At 42.5% G+C, this 17,126-nt stretch overlaps 2 protein-coding genes across 3 annotated transcripts; one reads left to right on the top strand and one right to left on the bottom strand.

Moving 5' to 3' along the window:
* Positions 1-2,765: 2,765 nt before the first annotated feature.
* On the bottom strand, positions 2,766-11,469 carry LOC143300383 (CCAAT/enhancer-binding protein gamma-like). 2 transcript variants are annotated; one of them, XM_076614005.1, is made up of 3 exons: positions 11,330-11,469; positions 10,517-10,649; positions 2,766-8,732 (listed from the first exon to the last, which is right to left on the bottom strand). In XM_076614005.1, the coding sequence occupies exon 3, from the start codon at positions 8,600-8,602 to the stop codon at positions 8,183-8,185; it is 420 nt and encodes a 139-aa protein (XP_076470120.1). In that variant the 5' UTR covers positions 8,603-8,732; positions 10,517-10,649; positions 11,330-11,469; the 3' UTR covers positions 2,766-8,182. The 2 variants fall into 2 exon arrangements, with proteins under 2 accessions (XP_076470120.1, XP_076470119.1); XM_076614004.1 differs by lacking the exon at positions 11,330-11,469 and having other exon boundaries at positions 10,517-11,198.
* On the top strand, positions 8,601-14,429 carry LOC143300297 (uncharacterized). The gene is made up of 4 exons (XM_076613894.1): positions 8,601-8,633; positions 10,722-10,729; positions 11,942-12,231; positions 12,544-14,429. Exons 1-4 carry the CDS (start codon positions 8,601-8,603, stop codon positions 13,851-13,853), a joined length of 1,641 nt encoding a protein of 546 aa, XP_076470009.1. The 3' UTR covers positions 13,854-14,429.
* The last annotated feature ends 2,697 nt before the right edge of the window (positions 14,430-17,126 follow it).

The raw sequence follows: 17,126 nt of genomic DNA on the forward strand, positions 1-17,126 counted from the left end.
AATTTTATTCTCTCTCTCTCTCTCTCTCTCTCTCTCTCTCTCTCTGAACCAGCACGATCTGTGTACACAAGGGTGACGAACGTCCGTAACCACAGTATACAGAACATTTCTTTCACTCTCTCACTCTCTCTTTCTCCCTCCCTCTCTCACTGATTTTTTCTTTCTTTCTTTCTTTCTTTCTTTTCTTTTCTTTGGAATCATCCGACACCGTTCTACTTTTCTTTACACGCCTGGCTGACCCGGGGACCCCCCCAAAGATCCGATCAGAAAGGCTTAAGGTTTCTATTTCGGTCCCGCAAATATTTACGCTTCGCCAGCCCTGAAAGAGCCTCTCGGGTGTCGGCTGCCAAGAGACTGACTCGCACTCATGTGATGATTGACGTCAATGTGACGTCACGAGGGAACTCCTTTTCAATGAAGCATTCCGATCTATTTCTGGCTGGGGGCACCCCTTCAGTGAATGCACCGAAGGCGGTTGGGTGGTGGGTGGGAGGGGGAAGGGTGGAGGTGGGAAAACGAAGGTCGAGGTCATTCCGAGGCTGGCAGACGATGACTGAAAAAAAAGTAGGTCGTGTCGCGTCATGTCTGCAGGGTTCCCCCGTCTCGGTTTGAAATGAAATGAATAATTAATTTCATGACAAACCAGCGTTTTAACGAAACTGGTGGCTTTAAATTTGTTCCTCAATCCAGGAAGGACATTGGCTTTAGACATAAATGTTTGCTTCTCTGTACGACGTTTATCAATACGAGGTGTGCGGTGGTTACATCAAAGAGTCATCCCGGCACTGAACCGAAACTGGGTTCTGTTAACAGGTGGTGTCAGTTCAGTTCAACAGCCATTTATTATCAGATTATGTGATCGACAACACGTGTCAGTTCAGTTCAACATTTATTCATTGTCATATCGACTTATCAGTCAAAGTATAATCATGAAGCTGCTCAAAATCACATGATACATCTGTATTATTCATATACTGATATTGTGTCAGCTTTCTAGTGACGAGGCTGCTCCTCTCAGCCACTTATGCAAGTTGTTTACTTTGTCTAAAAATATTCAAAATGTAATTTACTTCAAGAAAAGAGTAATCCGTGTGTCTCAAATGGTGGGAAATTCAGTTTGAACAAATTTTGGCTTGGTAACTTAGTAAGGAAATCAATAACTTATCACACTTAACACTACAACAGTCAGTTGGTTGAAAAAAAAAAAATATGGAAGGTAAAGTCAGCTTGATTTTTTTCCTTTAAAGTGTATGTCTTTTATTCCTTAATGTATTATTTTCCTTGAAAATCAACAACAATTTGCATGCACACACAAACACACACACAGAACTTTGTTTAGTTTTGATAATGGCTCATGTAACCACATATTTTTTTACTCATTTTCATTCATTTACACATGGTTGGAGTGGGAGTTTGCCACATACAGTCTGTGTGTGTGTGTGTGTGTCCCTAAGGGGAGGTATGTTCAATTATAAACAGGCATGCAAATTTCTTTATTGATTGAAGTTTTCATGTGTTTGTGTTTGTCAGTCTGTCTGTGTGTGTGTGCCTGAGGTGATTATGTTCAAGTATATGCCTGCATGCAGGTTCCTTTATTGATTGAAGTTTTCCTGCAGCCTTTGGTAGGCTTTTGAGGTCTGACCAGTGTGATGGGGTCTATGCTTAGGTGATACATCTGCTCTCTCTCTTTTCCTCCTTTTTCAACTTTCAAAAGCAGATGTAATGAAGTGTATACAGATCAGTCTGAACACTTTAGTGATCCCTCCTTTGAAACTGAAAGTATGAAAAAACTTTAACTGACCAGACTTTGAAGTGCGTATGCCTAAACACACACACACACACACACACACACACACACATATATATATATATATATATATATATACACACACACACAAACTGCATAAACCAACACAAATCATTCATCAATCATCATAGGAACACTTCACAAGAAAAGCATGTTTAAACATGGTTTACTCCAAAAAATCTGAAGCTGTGAAAGCACTGAGAACACAAGCAGTTTGTACAATATTTGTACAATATTTGACCAAATTTGAGGACAGAAGTAATTTGTACATTCTCTGTGAAAAGATGACCACAGTTACTTTGGACATTGGCAATGCTTTGCACACATGTACTCCGGAACAATCGCTCATGCTGAAGTTTCCACCTTACATTATCATCTGAAGTACATGCTGACCATATCAGTATGTGTGTGTGTGTGTGTGTGTGTGTGTGTGTGTGTGTGTGCCATGTGTAATGTTGTGTTCAAGTGTGTGTGTGTGTGTGTGTGCACTGCTTACTTTCCTTGATCCTACTCTTTCATATCAATGATCTCTACAACCACATCTCCCGTTTGAATTTGATTCAAACTATGATCAGTTCCCAATCACCAGCTGTTCTTAGAGAAATTCTAATAACTGTAAACTGGCTGTATAATATCCTAACCATCTGGAAAGACAGATTTATCATTTTCACAATATATGGATTCAGTGTATAAAAAAATTATACAAAACAACAACAACAAAAAGAAACAACAACAACAACAAAAAAGAGAGGACATTTTCATGCTATTTCCTTCACATTCCATCTGACAAGTTTTGTTGTTGTTGTTTTTTGTGAGTGTTTTTTTCTTCAGGAAATGGCTCCAAACATTCAGTACTGGTATAACTGTAGATGCCATGAGCAGAATTCATTTCCATACAAGTTACATTTCACATTCCTTCAACTACACAACAGAGCGAGGGGGGGGGGGGGGGGGGGGGGGGGGGGGGGGGGGGGTGGCAGATGAGAAGAGTGAACTTACAAAGAGAAGGTACAGAGTTAGGTAATATGAAGGCAAACTCAGGTTACACTACTGAAACTGACTGATACTACTGGACAAATGTATTATCACCTGCTAACAAATCATCATTAACAACCTCCTTTTCTGCTTCACAAACAGTTAATGGAATCATGACATCACAGGTAAAACGGGTCACAACTATGACTTGGTGCTGGCTACGGACAAAGGATTAGTTAACCAAACTGTGATGCATGACAGATATATGGCACTGAATACTCCATCATGGGCAGCTTCATGATAAACATCATACAACGAGGAAGTACCAGCTTACTGAACCCAAGACATCCTTTCACGCATCATTTATTAAATTTGGCACCAGTTCTTCCACAGGCAACCAGTTTAACTGCTGATTTTTCAAGCAACAGTTTGTCACACACAGCCTATCAAACGTGATTAAATACAAGTAGAGTGCAAAGCTGAGCTTGTGATTGATATGCACTTTTATATTACTTTGCAATACATGCGGAAATTCATGAAGCTGGTAGGCACTGATCACAAGGAATCTATTTAATAAAACCTGAAACTGGAAAAAGTGAATTAAAAAAATCCGAGTCCAATTCCTACACAAAAAAACACTGAATTAAGGAAAACAATCACAAAAACACCCTCATGATGAGTTTTAAATGATTATTGTATTAAAACATCTGATCTTTCTAAAGAAAACATGAAAATCAGAGCGTGACACTCATCATACAACAATACACTCAAAGATCTGTAATGTAAGGTCATCATACGACATCACTTTATCAGACTAGCCTCACCTCTTGTCTCTTTTGTACATACACAATAGGAAATTACATATGTCCTGTTCTGCTGTACAGTACTGAGATTTCCTTAAAGCCCAAAGCAGATGAGAAGAGGAAATGTGTAGCTGGACAAGCACCACAAAACAGAAGAGTCAACCCGAATGACAGCCCTGAGTTCCCACACAAAGAGAAAGACATCAGATGTACCCTTGCTTCCTGTGAATGGATGAATCAAAAACATCTCCATTTTCAGAGAAATATCCATATATATGCTCCATGCAAAGTTTTCAAGTTTTGCTAAGATGAAACAAAACTTTTCCCTTCAACATCATTCAAAAGAAAACATCATGAGCCCAAGAAGTACAGATATAACTGTCAACATGTTCCTGATTCAAGACAGATGAGCCAAGACAGCCCACCATGGTTTTTAAATGAAATTTGACAAATATGCCAACTGAGCAAAACATGGACAGCCCTTTTACCAAGCATATCAAAATGTATGTCTACAGATGTAAATCTTTTTCCAAACCATTATTTTTGGACAGGAATGAACTGTCAACCCTTTCAGCCTTCGCCATCTGCAGTCAAGCAAGACAGATTGTTGAACATTCTGCCATTCACCATCAACCTACAGTACACACAAAAAGTGCAGTTTGTCATACAATGGCTCTCAACCTCTGCGACTGAATTACCATCATATCAATCCACATATAATCAGTATAGGTTGTTCATCACATACATTATGGCCGTCTTACATCATCATTCAGTCATTTCCTCTGACAGTCCCACCCACATGTCTCTGGGCATACTCGCCATCCTATGTGAAGTTCCATAATGCAGCCATCTCTCTTCTGTCCAACTGAAAATCACTTTACAATGGTGACTGACACTGAATCCAGTTCATGGTGTCATCAACCCATTGCACAGGCCATACCGTAACTGAAGGCATGTTCAAACATTAAAAAAAAAAATCAACATACAGACATTTGATTGACACTCAATGTATCATTGGAGGTTCAACACCAAGCAACATTCAACTGTCTCCATGTGGTTGATCCCCGAGACAATGTAGAGATGTTGGATAAAAGGCAAGCCTATGGACCATAGCTGTCGGTAGAAACAAGATGACAACACAAGACTTTAAAATATGCATATACCTAACAGATGAAAGAAAAGTCAAAGGGTTGTAAAATATCATGTTTGATATCAATGCTGCTATCAAATCAATGAATGTCAATGGCTGGGTAGCTCTACAAAATTCAGTGCAATAATATAATTAAAAATTTCAAAACTGCTCTCCTAATGTTTCTTATGACTCTTCATGGAAACAGCTCTCGCCCACTGACTTAAGAAATTAAAGAAAAAAAAATTAAGTGAGAGTAGCAATGGAGAGAGATGGGGGAGCCATGTATATAGTAATATACTAATACTAATAGCAAAGACGAAAAAAAAAAAAAAGATGCGGTTAAGGGCGGAACTTGGTCGTTATATTGTAATATTTGCATAAACAGATACATGTAGTGATGTACAGTTCTCTCCTTGATCATCACCTGCCTGCAAGTCCAACTACAGTAAACATTCCAACAGAGTGCATCAATTCGTCAGAACAGGGGCCCCGAGATGAGAAAATGAAGGGAAGGAAAATATCCATTTGCAAGTGGACTAATTTCCTCTTTCATTCTGTGGACGATGTCTACGTTTAGATACTTGTTAAGTCTTGATCAGTTCTATACCTGAAGCACGCTTAGTCCTGAGGAAGAAAGATGGGTCTAAGAAGGCACATGCAATCATACAAATTCTGTAACTCTGATTCACAGTCAAATTTTAAACAAATGGGGTTAGAGTGGTTGGGATGGGGGGAAGATGACAAGAAAAAATGAAGAAGAAAAAAGAACATTTTTCCAGACCACCAAAAATGAAAGAAGTGAAATGAACACATCTTTTGGAACTGAATACATCTTTTGCAGAGTTGATGACATGTCAACTGTGTCCATGGTTTGAGTATAAAATATCAACATGTGTGAAGCTGTAAAATTTACTCTTCCAATACAATGAATCAAAAATACCATTATTCAATGATAACCAGCCACCATGGTGAAGTGGCTAGCGTTGCTGACTGATGGCTGGGAGGATGCAAGGTTCAATTCCCAGCATAGCTGGGTTCCTTTGGCACACAGCTGGCTCCTACCCAGAGGTTTAAATGGGAAGACCAGGACCACACAGTACACAGTTGAGTATTATCCACTTCACCAATGCATCTTTGGGTGTGTTGCTCTAATTACCTGACCAACTTTATCTCTTGGGCCTGGTTAATAGCATAATCCATGATTTCATTATGACAGGAAGAGTAGAGTTCAGCCTTGTCATGTAGTCCCAAACATAAATGAACCCCCATAGTACTACAGTCATCAGCATCATTGTCATCCTTCTTCTTCATCATCATGTGCCCTTTCATGCCCTGCTCTCATTGTGACCTCAGTTTTGATACCCCTCCACTTCTGTGCTTGGGATGAGTCTTGTCAAGTCTTCAGTGTTGGCAGATTCATGGGGGACTATTGTTGGAGGGACGTGGTGGCAGTCTCCACACAGGGGTGGGGACCCTAAGTATGGCTCCACAAATGAGCAATTATTATCAGTATAAGGCTGAGTAGGTGGTGTCCTAAGTATATCAGATCAGAACAGGCACTGCTGAACACCATCAAAGTGATTCAGTAGCAGTGCAGAGTCTCCTCTGGTGTGTGGCCTCCTGGCAAAATAACACTGATGGTTCCCTGTGGACTACCAACAATGAGACCTCAACAGACAAACCTGGGTGAATATGTGTGAGAGTAATGCCAAAGAAATGGTGCAGACAATGAGGCAGAATTTTTTGGGGAAAAATTCTTCTATGCAGAGCCCCAATCAATGACTATTCATAGAGTTGAGGGAGAAGAAAAAGAATGATAACATGATAAATAAGAGAAAATAATGAACAAGCAACATGATATATAGTATAAAATTTTACAATTGTACAAATAGAAACAACACCCCTTTCTCAGACACTGTGAGTTTTTCAGTTTCACACCAATGAAATTACCTCATTAGTTATGAAAATTCGTCTGTGGCATAACTTATCTTGAAAACAGTTAATGTTATTCCTCATACATGAGTAAACATGAATCTTCAGCCTTTTTTATTCTGACTGGCATGTAAACCAATTAATAAATGACATACAATCTATACAAAAATAAAATGTGCTTTTTCCAGACATGAACATTAAAAGAAAAACAATCCTTATTATCTGATGCTAACAGGTGTTACGGTAAAAACTGTACAAATCAAATACAAGTTAGAAAACTAAAACTGACATATTTTCACCTGTTTTAACCCGGTGTTCGGTTGTCTGTGTGTGTGTGTGTGTGTGTGTGTGTCTGTGTGTCCGTGGTAAACTTTAACATTGACATTTTCTCTGCAACTACTTTGTCAGTTGACACCAAATTTGGCATAAAAATAGGAAAAATTCAGTTCTTTCCAGTCATCTTGCTTAAAACAATATTGCGCCTCTGGGATGGGCACAAAAAAATAAAGAATGAAGCCTAATTATATGCAAACTGCATTTACTGTTATATTTATATTTTTTGCATTCTCTAAACTTGGCACTTTGATCTGATAATCTGACCCAACAGCTAGAGCAGTCATTATTATCATTTTTTGTTCAAACAGGAACTTCTTTTGCTAAGCATGGAAGTTTTATTTTATTTTGCAAACGTTTTGGTGCAGATAGTAAAAAAGGGAAATTACTCTGTAATGCTAGGGGGAGTTAATTTGCTTTAAACTGATCTTTCTCATCTTAAACATTACATTTTGAAACAAGAGAGGCAAGGCCTTCAAGACTCACTTATGATGCACTTTTTAAAAAAACATCCAAGCTTTTTATGTATTGAGTATAATTTCAAAATGTAATGTTTAAGATGAGAAAGATCAGTTTAAAGCAAACTAAGTCCCCCAGCAGAGTAATTTCCCTTGTTTTACTGCCTGCAGCAAAACGTTTGCAATAAACAAAACTTTCACGCTTAGCAAAAGAAGTTCCTGTTTGAACAAAAAATGAAAATAATGACAGATCTTTTGTTGAGTCGAATATTGGATCAAAGTGCCAAGTTTAGAGAATATAAAAAATATAAATATAACAGTAAATGCATTATACTCAATATATAAAAAGCTTGGATTTTTAAAAAAAGTGTATCACAAATGAGTCTTCAAGGCTCTGCCTCTCTTGTTTTTTTTAAAGTAACATCATCTAAAACTGCATTAAAATTTGAAAATTTGTTTTATAATTTTTTAAAAACATTGCAATACTTACATGAAAGAGCATTATTACTAACAACAACATCAAAAAGGTGACTGTTTAGTGCCATGCTAGTAAGACACTTAGTGACATACTAAAGTTAACTTTTAAAACTATGACCAAAACTGAACAGCATGATTGTGAGACTCGCTAATCATAACTAAACAAGTAGATGTGAACACCGGATAAGATGGTTGCAATGAAAAACAACTGAGCCTCCTTAGTTTGCAATGTTGAAAGAAACCCAAAACAAACAAACCGCTTTTCTTAACTGTGTCGTTTCCAGGTAGAAGCTGAATATTTATGATCCTTGGTGGCCATCACTACATCGTTCAAAACCTCCGCCTCCTGAGAAGTCAAGCCAGCAGCCAAGCTGGCTTCCTCACCACTGGTGGTGGCGCCGGGGGTAGCGGCAGACAGGAAGAGGTCTTTGAGGATGCCCAGCTCTTTGCTCAGCAGCTTGACTTTCTCTTCTAAGCTCCTGTTCTCTGCTCGCAGCTGGCTCATCTTCTCCTCCATGGCCTTAGCCTTCTGCCGGCTCAGCTGCCGGCTCTTGCGCACAGCGATGTTGTTCCGCTCTCGCCGCTTCTTGTAGTCATCACTGTCCTTGCTTGTCGCAGAGCGTTTGGACCCCGAACTGGATCCCTCTCCCTGGCCGTCATTTCCTTGCTGCTTTCGAGGCGCCATGCTACAAGATGTGGTGGACTGGAGGTGTAAGGTTGTGCACTTGAATTCTTGAGGGCAGGGGGAGGCTGGGGGAGAAGCAAAAAAGACTCTCCAGAAAGGCTACTGGTGAGTCTGTTCAGTCAGAAATTGTCTGCAATGAAAGAAGATGAAAAAAAATCAAGGACTTAAAAAAGATTATGATCATACTACCCAAAAAATGGAGTATGGCTGCCTACATGGCGAGGTGAAAACAGTCATGCACATAAAAGCCCACTCATGTACATGTATACGGGTGAATGTGGGAGTTGCAGCTCACGAACGAAGAAGATGATCATACAATTTCAACTAGAGTATTAATAATGATACTGATAATACAGCTGTGTGTGATTTTTTTTTTTTTAAATTAGAAGAAAACAGCAACCAAATAATCAAGAGTAACACTACAGTCCAAGTATTTGGTTGCTCTTTTTTATATGTCAAGAGAAAACTCCTGAATACATTTTTCATAACATTTCACTGATTTTTCTGATGTACTTATTAAAAAAGCTGACCATAAAAGTGCAGGCACACTCACACATACACACATGTACATGTACGCAACACAGGTCTGTCAAGGAATTACTGCATATTAGAGACTTTTTTTGGGGTACCAGGTTTAACCATAGTAATAGGAACTTTTCTATCTAAAATTACGTTTAAATAAAATACTTACCGTGACAGACCCCTGCCGGAGTCTGCACTAGTTGGGTCACGGTTAAGTATGTGTAATTAAAGACTAATTATGTCTGAGATACTGATGTTGAGTTTAATACTCTGACATTAATGATGATAACATGACAAAAATGCACAAGTTTGCAATGCACATACCATCACCATTGTCAATGAACACTGGTTATAATTATTCAAGTCCATAGAACTTCTTTTGTGATAAAAAAAAAAAGAAAAAAAAAGAGAGAGCAAGAGAGAGAGAGAGAGAGAGAGAGAGAGAGAGAGAGAGAGACAGACAGACAGACAGACAGAGACAGACAGACAGACAGACAGACAGAGACAGAGACAGACAGTCAGATAAACAGACAGACTAACTGACTTTTTATTAATACTGACTGAAAATATGAATAAGCACAAATTCCTGTTCTACATCCAAAATACACACGCAGGTGAGTGGTGTTAGGTGGGAGGGGGGAGGTGGATAATGAAGGAAGAGACAATGACAGAGGATGAGGAATGAGCATAGAGAACAAGAGGGGGGGTGGGGTGGGGGGTGGGGGGGAGAGTCCCCGCTAATATAAAGAGGAGACAAGTCAAACAAATCTATAACACATATTACAATAATGAATAAGAAGTGTGTTGTGTGTGTGTGTTGTGTTGTGTGTGTGTGTGTGTTGTGTGTGTGTTGTGTGAGTGAGTGAGTGAGTGAGTGAGTGAGCGAGTGTGTGTGTCTGTGTGTGTGTACATCATGTGTGTGTGTGTGTGTGTGTAAAGTGGGTGGGGGGAAGTGGTGGTGTGGGGGGTGCCCAACACATCTAGTCCTCTCCGTGCCTTCAAGTCAAGAGTTCAAAACTAAACTTGTCACAATCATTGGGAGTTCAAAACTAAACTTGTCACAATCATTGTGTGATGGTGATTCATAGCGGCTTCTTTCGGCTGAAATCCACGAAAATTGCCTTTCCTTTTTTCCCCATGTACCCCATTATAGCCCCTCTACCAAGAAAGTGATGAAAACAACAATGAAATCAAATCCGTTATCGTTTTAATAGCTCGAAGGATGAAGCAACAACAGGACTGAGGAGGCGAAAACTGATCAACACCATGCGTTCACAATCACTTTGCCCCATCTTCATCTCGTTTGAGATCAAACCTTGCTCGTTTCTCAACCGAGTCCTGGTTCCTGAATGACACAAAATCAACTCTCTAATACAGCACAAGCATACTCACCTTCAAAATCGGGCTGTAAAACGGCCGAATAATCGTCAGCGGGGGAAGTAATTCGCCGATTTCAGTCGCTTTTCTGCTCGCTTCCCACGCCCAGCTGGCTTTCAGGAATATGTCGGAATCATTGAAAATAGAACTGACGAAACAAACAAAAAAGCCGGTGCAGCTTTTGCAGTAACCGTACGAATTCGTCAACGCGATTGTGCAGAGGCGGAGGTAAAAATAAAAGATATATATAAAAGTTATCTTCTAGAAGCGAATAATGAACACAATCATGAATACAGTTGTGCACAGATGCACTCGATTAAAATCTTTACTTAGTAATATATTTTCACCATGAAATTTACACAAGTTTCGTGGTGTATTTAAGACTCACAAATCATGACCAAATCAGATTTAATTTTGACGATCATCTCATCCACCCAGTTGCTTTCCTAAACACAAATATGCGGCCTGCAATGCCAGTTAACTGCGATTTGGTTGGAATGGGAGATGTATGAACGGGACAAAAGCCTAAAAAGCAGGGACCAGATCAGTCTGAAGGGAAAATAGGAGACTCGCTTGCATTTGGGTTGTGCTTCAACAACAGAAAATCGATCCATAGACCGACTGTCATGCACTGCTTACCAGTTCAATGTACAAGTCCACGATATAACGTGGAGGAGTGGGTGGGTTTATTACGTGTCACTGGGATAACAGTAAATAATCATCCAGTTAAATCCAACCCTGTCCCCAAACCTCCACCCCCACCCCCAGGTGCATCCCACTGACTGCATTCTCAAGCTGCATCATCCAAAAACCTAAAAATATGCTGACCTATCAATAAGAATTCCTGAAGAGTTTCCCCAAGTTTCCTGTGAACCAGACACGAATGAAACATAATGCTTAAAAAAATAATAATAAAAGACGACACACAAGTCTTTTCGAGCTATACTGATTCCGCTAGACCACCAACAAAAAAATCCAGCATTTTCAGCACATCAATCATTGCACCGGGATTCCATCTGCAACTGACAAGAAAAGAATATCGATCGCGCCAACATTATGTATCTATACTTAGACGACCCAGCCATCACCTTGCCCTCCTCATTATGCATTGACGTCACTAGAGGGAAACCTCCTCTAAAGGGATTCTGCGTCAAAAGTTATTCTTAGACGGATCCAAAATAAACGACCAATGGCTGCGCTTGAAGTGATGTAATGTTCTATATTTAGCTGCCTCTTCACAAGGGTGTTTCCCAGGATTTCTTACGCGTACAATTAAGTTCTAAGAAACCCTTGCAATTTAACCATTAAAAATACAAAACTACTACAACATTTATATTTCAATCAGTAAATCAAAGTGCAGAAATAATGTACTTCTAACATCACAGCATTCCACTGCTTAAAAAGAAAAAATCGATGAGCGCGGAGGAATCTATGACGTAGATTGGAGGACGCCGCGGAGCAGTATAAGAGAGTTGCGCACTGCTTGACGACACAGCATTCGGCATTCCCTGTCAAGAATAGCAAGAGCTCGAAGTGGAATCGCGAGTCTTCTCCCAAGCTCCGACGCCAGCAACGGAGAGTGTTAGTGAACACTGTGTGTTTCCGAGTCGACTTGCTACTTGGTTCACCATTCCCAACCGCCAAAATAGAGCCGATTACTCAGCCAGAGAATTTCCTCTCTCTTTCCGACGAGAATTTGACTGGTCTGCCATGCCAAGCCATCAGTCTGGGTGAGTTCCTCGAGCCTATCCAAATGTATGACACTTCTCCTCTCGCTCCCTTTAAAGGTGAGACGAAGCCCTTTTTGCATGTGGGGTTCGACACCAAAACGCTGGAGTCTTTGTTCGATCTTCACCCGTCGTTCGAAACGTCGCTCGACTTGTCGGACTATGTGACGGGTGTTTCCAATTCCGTGGCGGGGGGAGGAGGAGGAGGAGGAGGAGGAGGGGGTGTCGTCGCCACCGCCACCGCCGCCGCCGCCTCCCCGCACGGTGTTCCCGATAGCGCAGTGGTAACCTCGCCTGTCGCTTCTTCTCCCGCAGACCTCCTGACGCTGTCCAGTGCCGCCACCAGTCAGCACTTGGCGGAAATCGAGCGTCAGCAGCCCGGCACTCCCATCGCCAGCAGCAGCAGCAGCGTCAGCAACAACAACAACAACAACAGCATCAGCAGCGCTCAGAGCCATCACCTCCCTCATCATCACCACCACCCCCACCACCACCACCACCATCACCCTCACCATCACAACAGCGGCGGGAGTACTAACTTCTTGACGCAGCAGCAGCAGCAATCGTCTCCAGGGCCTGTCAGTGTTTCTGTGCCCTCCACCCCTAGCCCCGTGAGCCACCACCCCCCTCACCTCCCCCACCACCCCCTCTCCCTCCACCACCTCCCACAACAGCCACAGCAACAACAGCAACAGCAACAACAACAACAGCATCAACACCATCAACAGCAACAGCAGCAGCAGCTTCAGGGCTACCCCCAGCCTGTGCTGTCGCCGTCGCTGACGGTGGATGACGTCAGTCAGGCTTTCTCTGACGACAGCTGCGTGTTCATGCCGGAGTACGAACAGTTGGCCACGGCGGCCGTCGGCGGCCTGGCCGGGGGTGGGGTGACGGTCAGCACGTGCAGCGGCGGGGTGGTGGGGACTGACCAGTGGGGGTCTGACCCCTTCTACAGCACGGTGAAGACGGAGGACCTGGGGCTGACGGCCTGCAGCCTGGAGGCCAGCCTGCCGGGCTTCACCACCTCCACCCTCACCACCGCCTCCACATCCTCCCCGGCCGCCTCCTCCTCCGCCACCTGCAAGATGGAGTACGAGGGCGGGGCGGGAGCCATGGCCGGGGCAGGAGCGATGGGAGGAGGAGGAGGGGTGCTGATGGGAGGAGGAGGAGGAGGAGGAGGTGGGGGTCCGCACTACAGCGGCATGGAGCCCGTGTCCCCCACCCACAGCATGCGCACGCTCTCCGAGTCCTCCTCCACCGCCACCACCTCTACACACCCAGACTCCCCGGGAGGGGGGCCGCCGCGGGCGTCTCCGCGTGGGCGCGGCGGCAGCACGTCGGGCCTGGGCAAGGGCGGCTCCAAGCGGCGGCAGGTGCCCAAGGGGAGCGAGGAGTACAAGGAGAAGCGGGCGCGCAACAACGTGGCGGTGCGCAAGAGCCGCGCCAAGGCCAAGGAGAAGCAGCGCATGACGGAGACCCGCGTCAAGGAGCTGACGGACCTGAACGAGAGCCTGCAGAAGAAAGTGGATGTGTTGACCAAGGAGCTGACGGTGCTGCGGCGCCTCTTTGTGGACGTGGGCACCCCCCTGCCCGACGACCTGTCCAAACTGTTGCCCCAGTCCTGATGACCCTCTTCCTCTCCCGGCTCCTTCAACAAACTATATAGAAAAAAAATTAAAAAAGAAAAAAAAAAATCCAGGGCGTCGGGATGGGAGGTGAGGGAGGCTGGGTAACGGGAAGGAGGGGTAAGGGGTGGATGTCGAGTTCTCTCCGGAACATCTTCGTCGTAAAAACAACAACAACCAAACTCCTGGTTGCTTATCACTGCCTCCTTCTGCTTTCTTCTCTCCATTCCTTTCCTTCCTTCCTTCCTTCCTGGGAGGGTGGATGGGTAGTGACTTCTCTGCTACTGCTTCTAACCGCTACTACTACAACTACAATCTTGTGGGTGCTCGTGATGACTGACTGCCTCCTGTCCTGTCCATCCTGCCATCATTCTGTTCCCCCTCAGCCCCCGTCGTCCTCCTGCTCCTGTGCACTGTTATGCGTTGACTTGACTTGTTGACTGATCGAAGTCTGGTGACCGAACAATGTTGGAACTGATTTCATGATACCTGTTGGACCATTGAGGGAAAACACTTTCTGACAGATTCTTGTTGGTGGATTTGGAAAGAGAGAGAGTGAGAGAGAGAGAGAGAAAACAACAACAACAACAACAACAAAACAGAAAAAGTAATAGACGAACAAGAACTGTGGTGATTTTGCTGCTTTGTTTTTTTGTTTTGTTTGTTTTTTTAAAATTGTTATCGTTATCATTACCGTTGTTTTGTGTAATTGTTTTGCTTTTTCATGAACCACTTCTACTTTCAGTTGCGCTGCGACATGACATTTTTCTTCTGTGTCAATTGTTTATTATAATCGTGGGATACATAATTATGTTAAATGTTGCTGGTGTTTAGAAACTTTTTTTTTTTCGATCAATCTTGGTTAGATTTCATTTTCCATGTATTCTTATTCGTTACTTGTATTTATTTATTTATTTTATCTTTACCGCTTTCAGCGACAGCACACACGGCAAAAGTTTCAAATCATTCCTTTACGGTCGATAGCGGCTACTGTGTTTGGCTCTTGGACTCAGTGACTGTGTTGGTCTGCTTGCTGTGCAGTCGTGCCGACGGGACAGACAATTCGCTTTCTGAACTGCAGCTTTCTCCTAACGTTGCTGCCAACAGTGAATGTGTGCGTTCATGATGAGGGCAGTTGATGACACTGTTTCTTTGATTGTCGTTAGTAGGCATACTCTTTGTTTTCTTGTCTGCAGAAAATTATCCACTGACATAGCTATTCGAAAGCTGTCGAAGGAGAACCGTATGATTATGTGTAAATTGTTCTTTCTTTCTCTTCATTTTTTTTTTCCCTTCTCCATCTTCTTCTAAAAGTGGAACTGGAATTGATGTAACTTTCTTATGTCACTGTAGTAGCCAGGCTATTTTGGTTGTTGTTTCTAATGGCCCTGCCCCCACCCCCACCCCCCACTTGTTGTAGCCTTTCTGTTCCTCTTCTGTACTTGATAAACATGTTGGTCTATATTTGTTACAAACTGTTTCTCTAGCCGTTGTTCAAGAACATTGTGATGTGATTTCACCCACCCCCCCCCCCCACCCCCGCCCCCTGTTTATCTGTTGTTTCTCCCCCCCCCCCCACCTACACCCCCTTCAGATTTTCCCCTCCTCTCAAAGTTTATATATACATTATATACACATTTATTATATATACATTTATCAAGCTGACGGTGATGTTTTTTTCTCTTCACACTTGTGTATCGTTCGAAGACCACTGCTATGTCCACGGACACACACGAGCTTCTGAATTGTGATTTGGCCCAAACCGGACAAAGCGACCACTGAGTTGCTTACTAGCTAGCTCTACTCCCTCTAGGTCACGTGGGGGTCAGTTCCGGGCCGGTGGCGCTACGCTGCGGCGCGGAACGCCCTTCTATGGAGTACTACTGTGACCCTTTTTGAGTTGGATTTCTTTTTTTGCGGTGTGATTTTTTTTTTTTTTTTACCGCGTGTTCATGTGTGCAGTGAGCTATGCCAGTGACGCGCCACTCCAGAGTGTGCTGTTTTTGCTCCATAGCTGTAGCACATCAGAGATAGAATGTTATACTATTGTTTGTTTTTTTGTGTTTTTGTTCCCCCAATTATTAGTTCTGGAGTGAGTGAGGATGAAAAAAAAAAAAGTTGATACATGTGTGTGTGTGTGTGTGTGTGTGTGTGTGTTTGAAAAAGCATGGAATGAGAGAGACTGAGAGAGAGAGAGAGAGAGAGAGAGAGAGAGAGGTGTCAGAAAGTGGCTTGCATAATAGTGCTATTTATTGTACAGACAGTACTTGTCATTGTTCCTACACATTTCTAAGTAGTACTCGTCGTCAGTGGTGGTGATGGTCATATTACTGATTACATTACAATGAGCATGATGATGATAATGATGATTACTTTTCAAACAGGAACAGACAAAACCAAACACGTTGGAATAAGACCAGTGAAAAGTTTTGTTCAGCCTTCTGTGTCTTTGATATGTAGTTTGGTATTTGTGGTGAGGTGATGCGAATGAGTAGTGATGAGGTGGAAGATGTGTTGTTGTTCTATCACTGCTCTGCTGCTTTTCTTTCATTAAATCTCTCTCCACCCTGATTTTCTTTCTTTTCTTTCTTTCTTTCTTTCCTTCTTCTGTTTTATTTCTGTCTTTTTCTATTTCAATCAATTTGTTCTATGATCATCATTGTCATCATCATCGTCATCATCATCATCATAATATAACAGCAACATCGACAACATGAACAACAACAAATAATGAAAATAATGAAAACAATATAATAATAATAATAATAATAATGATAATGACAAAAACAATGCCATCAACAACCATACAAATGATAACTGGTTTATGATGACAATGATAATCATGACTTTACTATCAGAATATTTCGTCTCATATCATATTCCTCTTTTTTTCTCTCTCTTTTTTTCTGTTTCTTTTTCTGTAAGGAACAGATTTCGCAAGAGAGAGAGAGGGAGAGTTGGAGCGTATGAACGCAGTACTGGTACACGGGTGGGCGGATGATTGGACAGTCAATTTTGTTGATAATTCTTGTGCAAGTTGGGCTTAGGCTGGAGCCGGGTCAGGGTCACGAAAAGCATGCTTTACGCATCCAACCACCCACCCATTCAAACACCCACGCACACACACACACACACACACACACACACACACACACTGACAAACACACACACACGCGCGCGCACACACACACACACACACACACATACACACACACATGCGCACATGTGCGATTGGCACACCGACGCACCCATGAACCCCATTCAATCATTCAA

Source organism: Babylonia areolata, chromosome 26, assembly GCF_041734735.1.
Source record: "Babylonia areolata isolate BAREFJ2019XMU chromosome 26, ASM4173473v1, whole genome shotgun sequence".
NCBI lineage: Eukaryota > Metazoa > Mollusca > Gastropoda > Neogastropoda > Buccinidae > Babylonia > Babylonia areolata.

Excerpts from the sequence above, each read along its gene's own strand:
- LOC143300297 (XM_076613894.1), top strand. The coding sequence starts at position 8,601 with ATGCTACAAGATGTGGTGGACTGGAGGTGTAAG. Across the intron at positions 12,232-12,543 it reads ATGCCAAGCCATCAGTCTGG|ACCTCCTGACGCTGTCCAGT; the intron begins GTGAGTTCCTCG and ends CTTCTCCCGCAG.
- LOC143300383 (XM_076614005.1), bottom strand. The coding sequence starts at position 8,602 with ATGGCGCCTCGAAAGCAGCAAGGAAATGACGGCCAGGGAGAGGGATCC.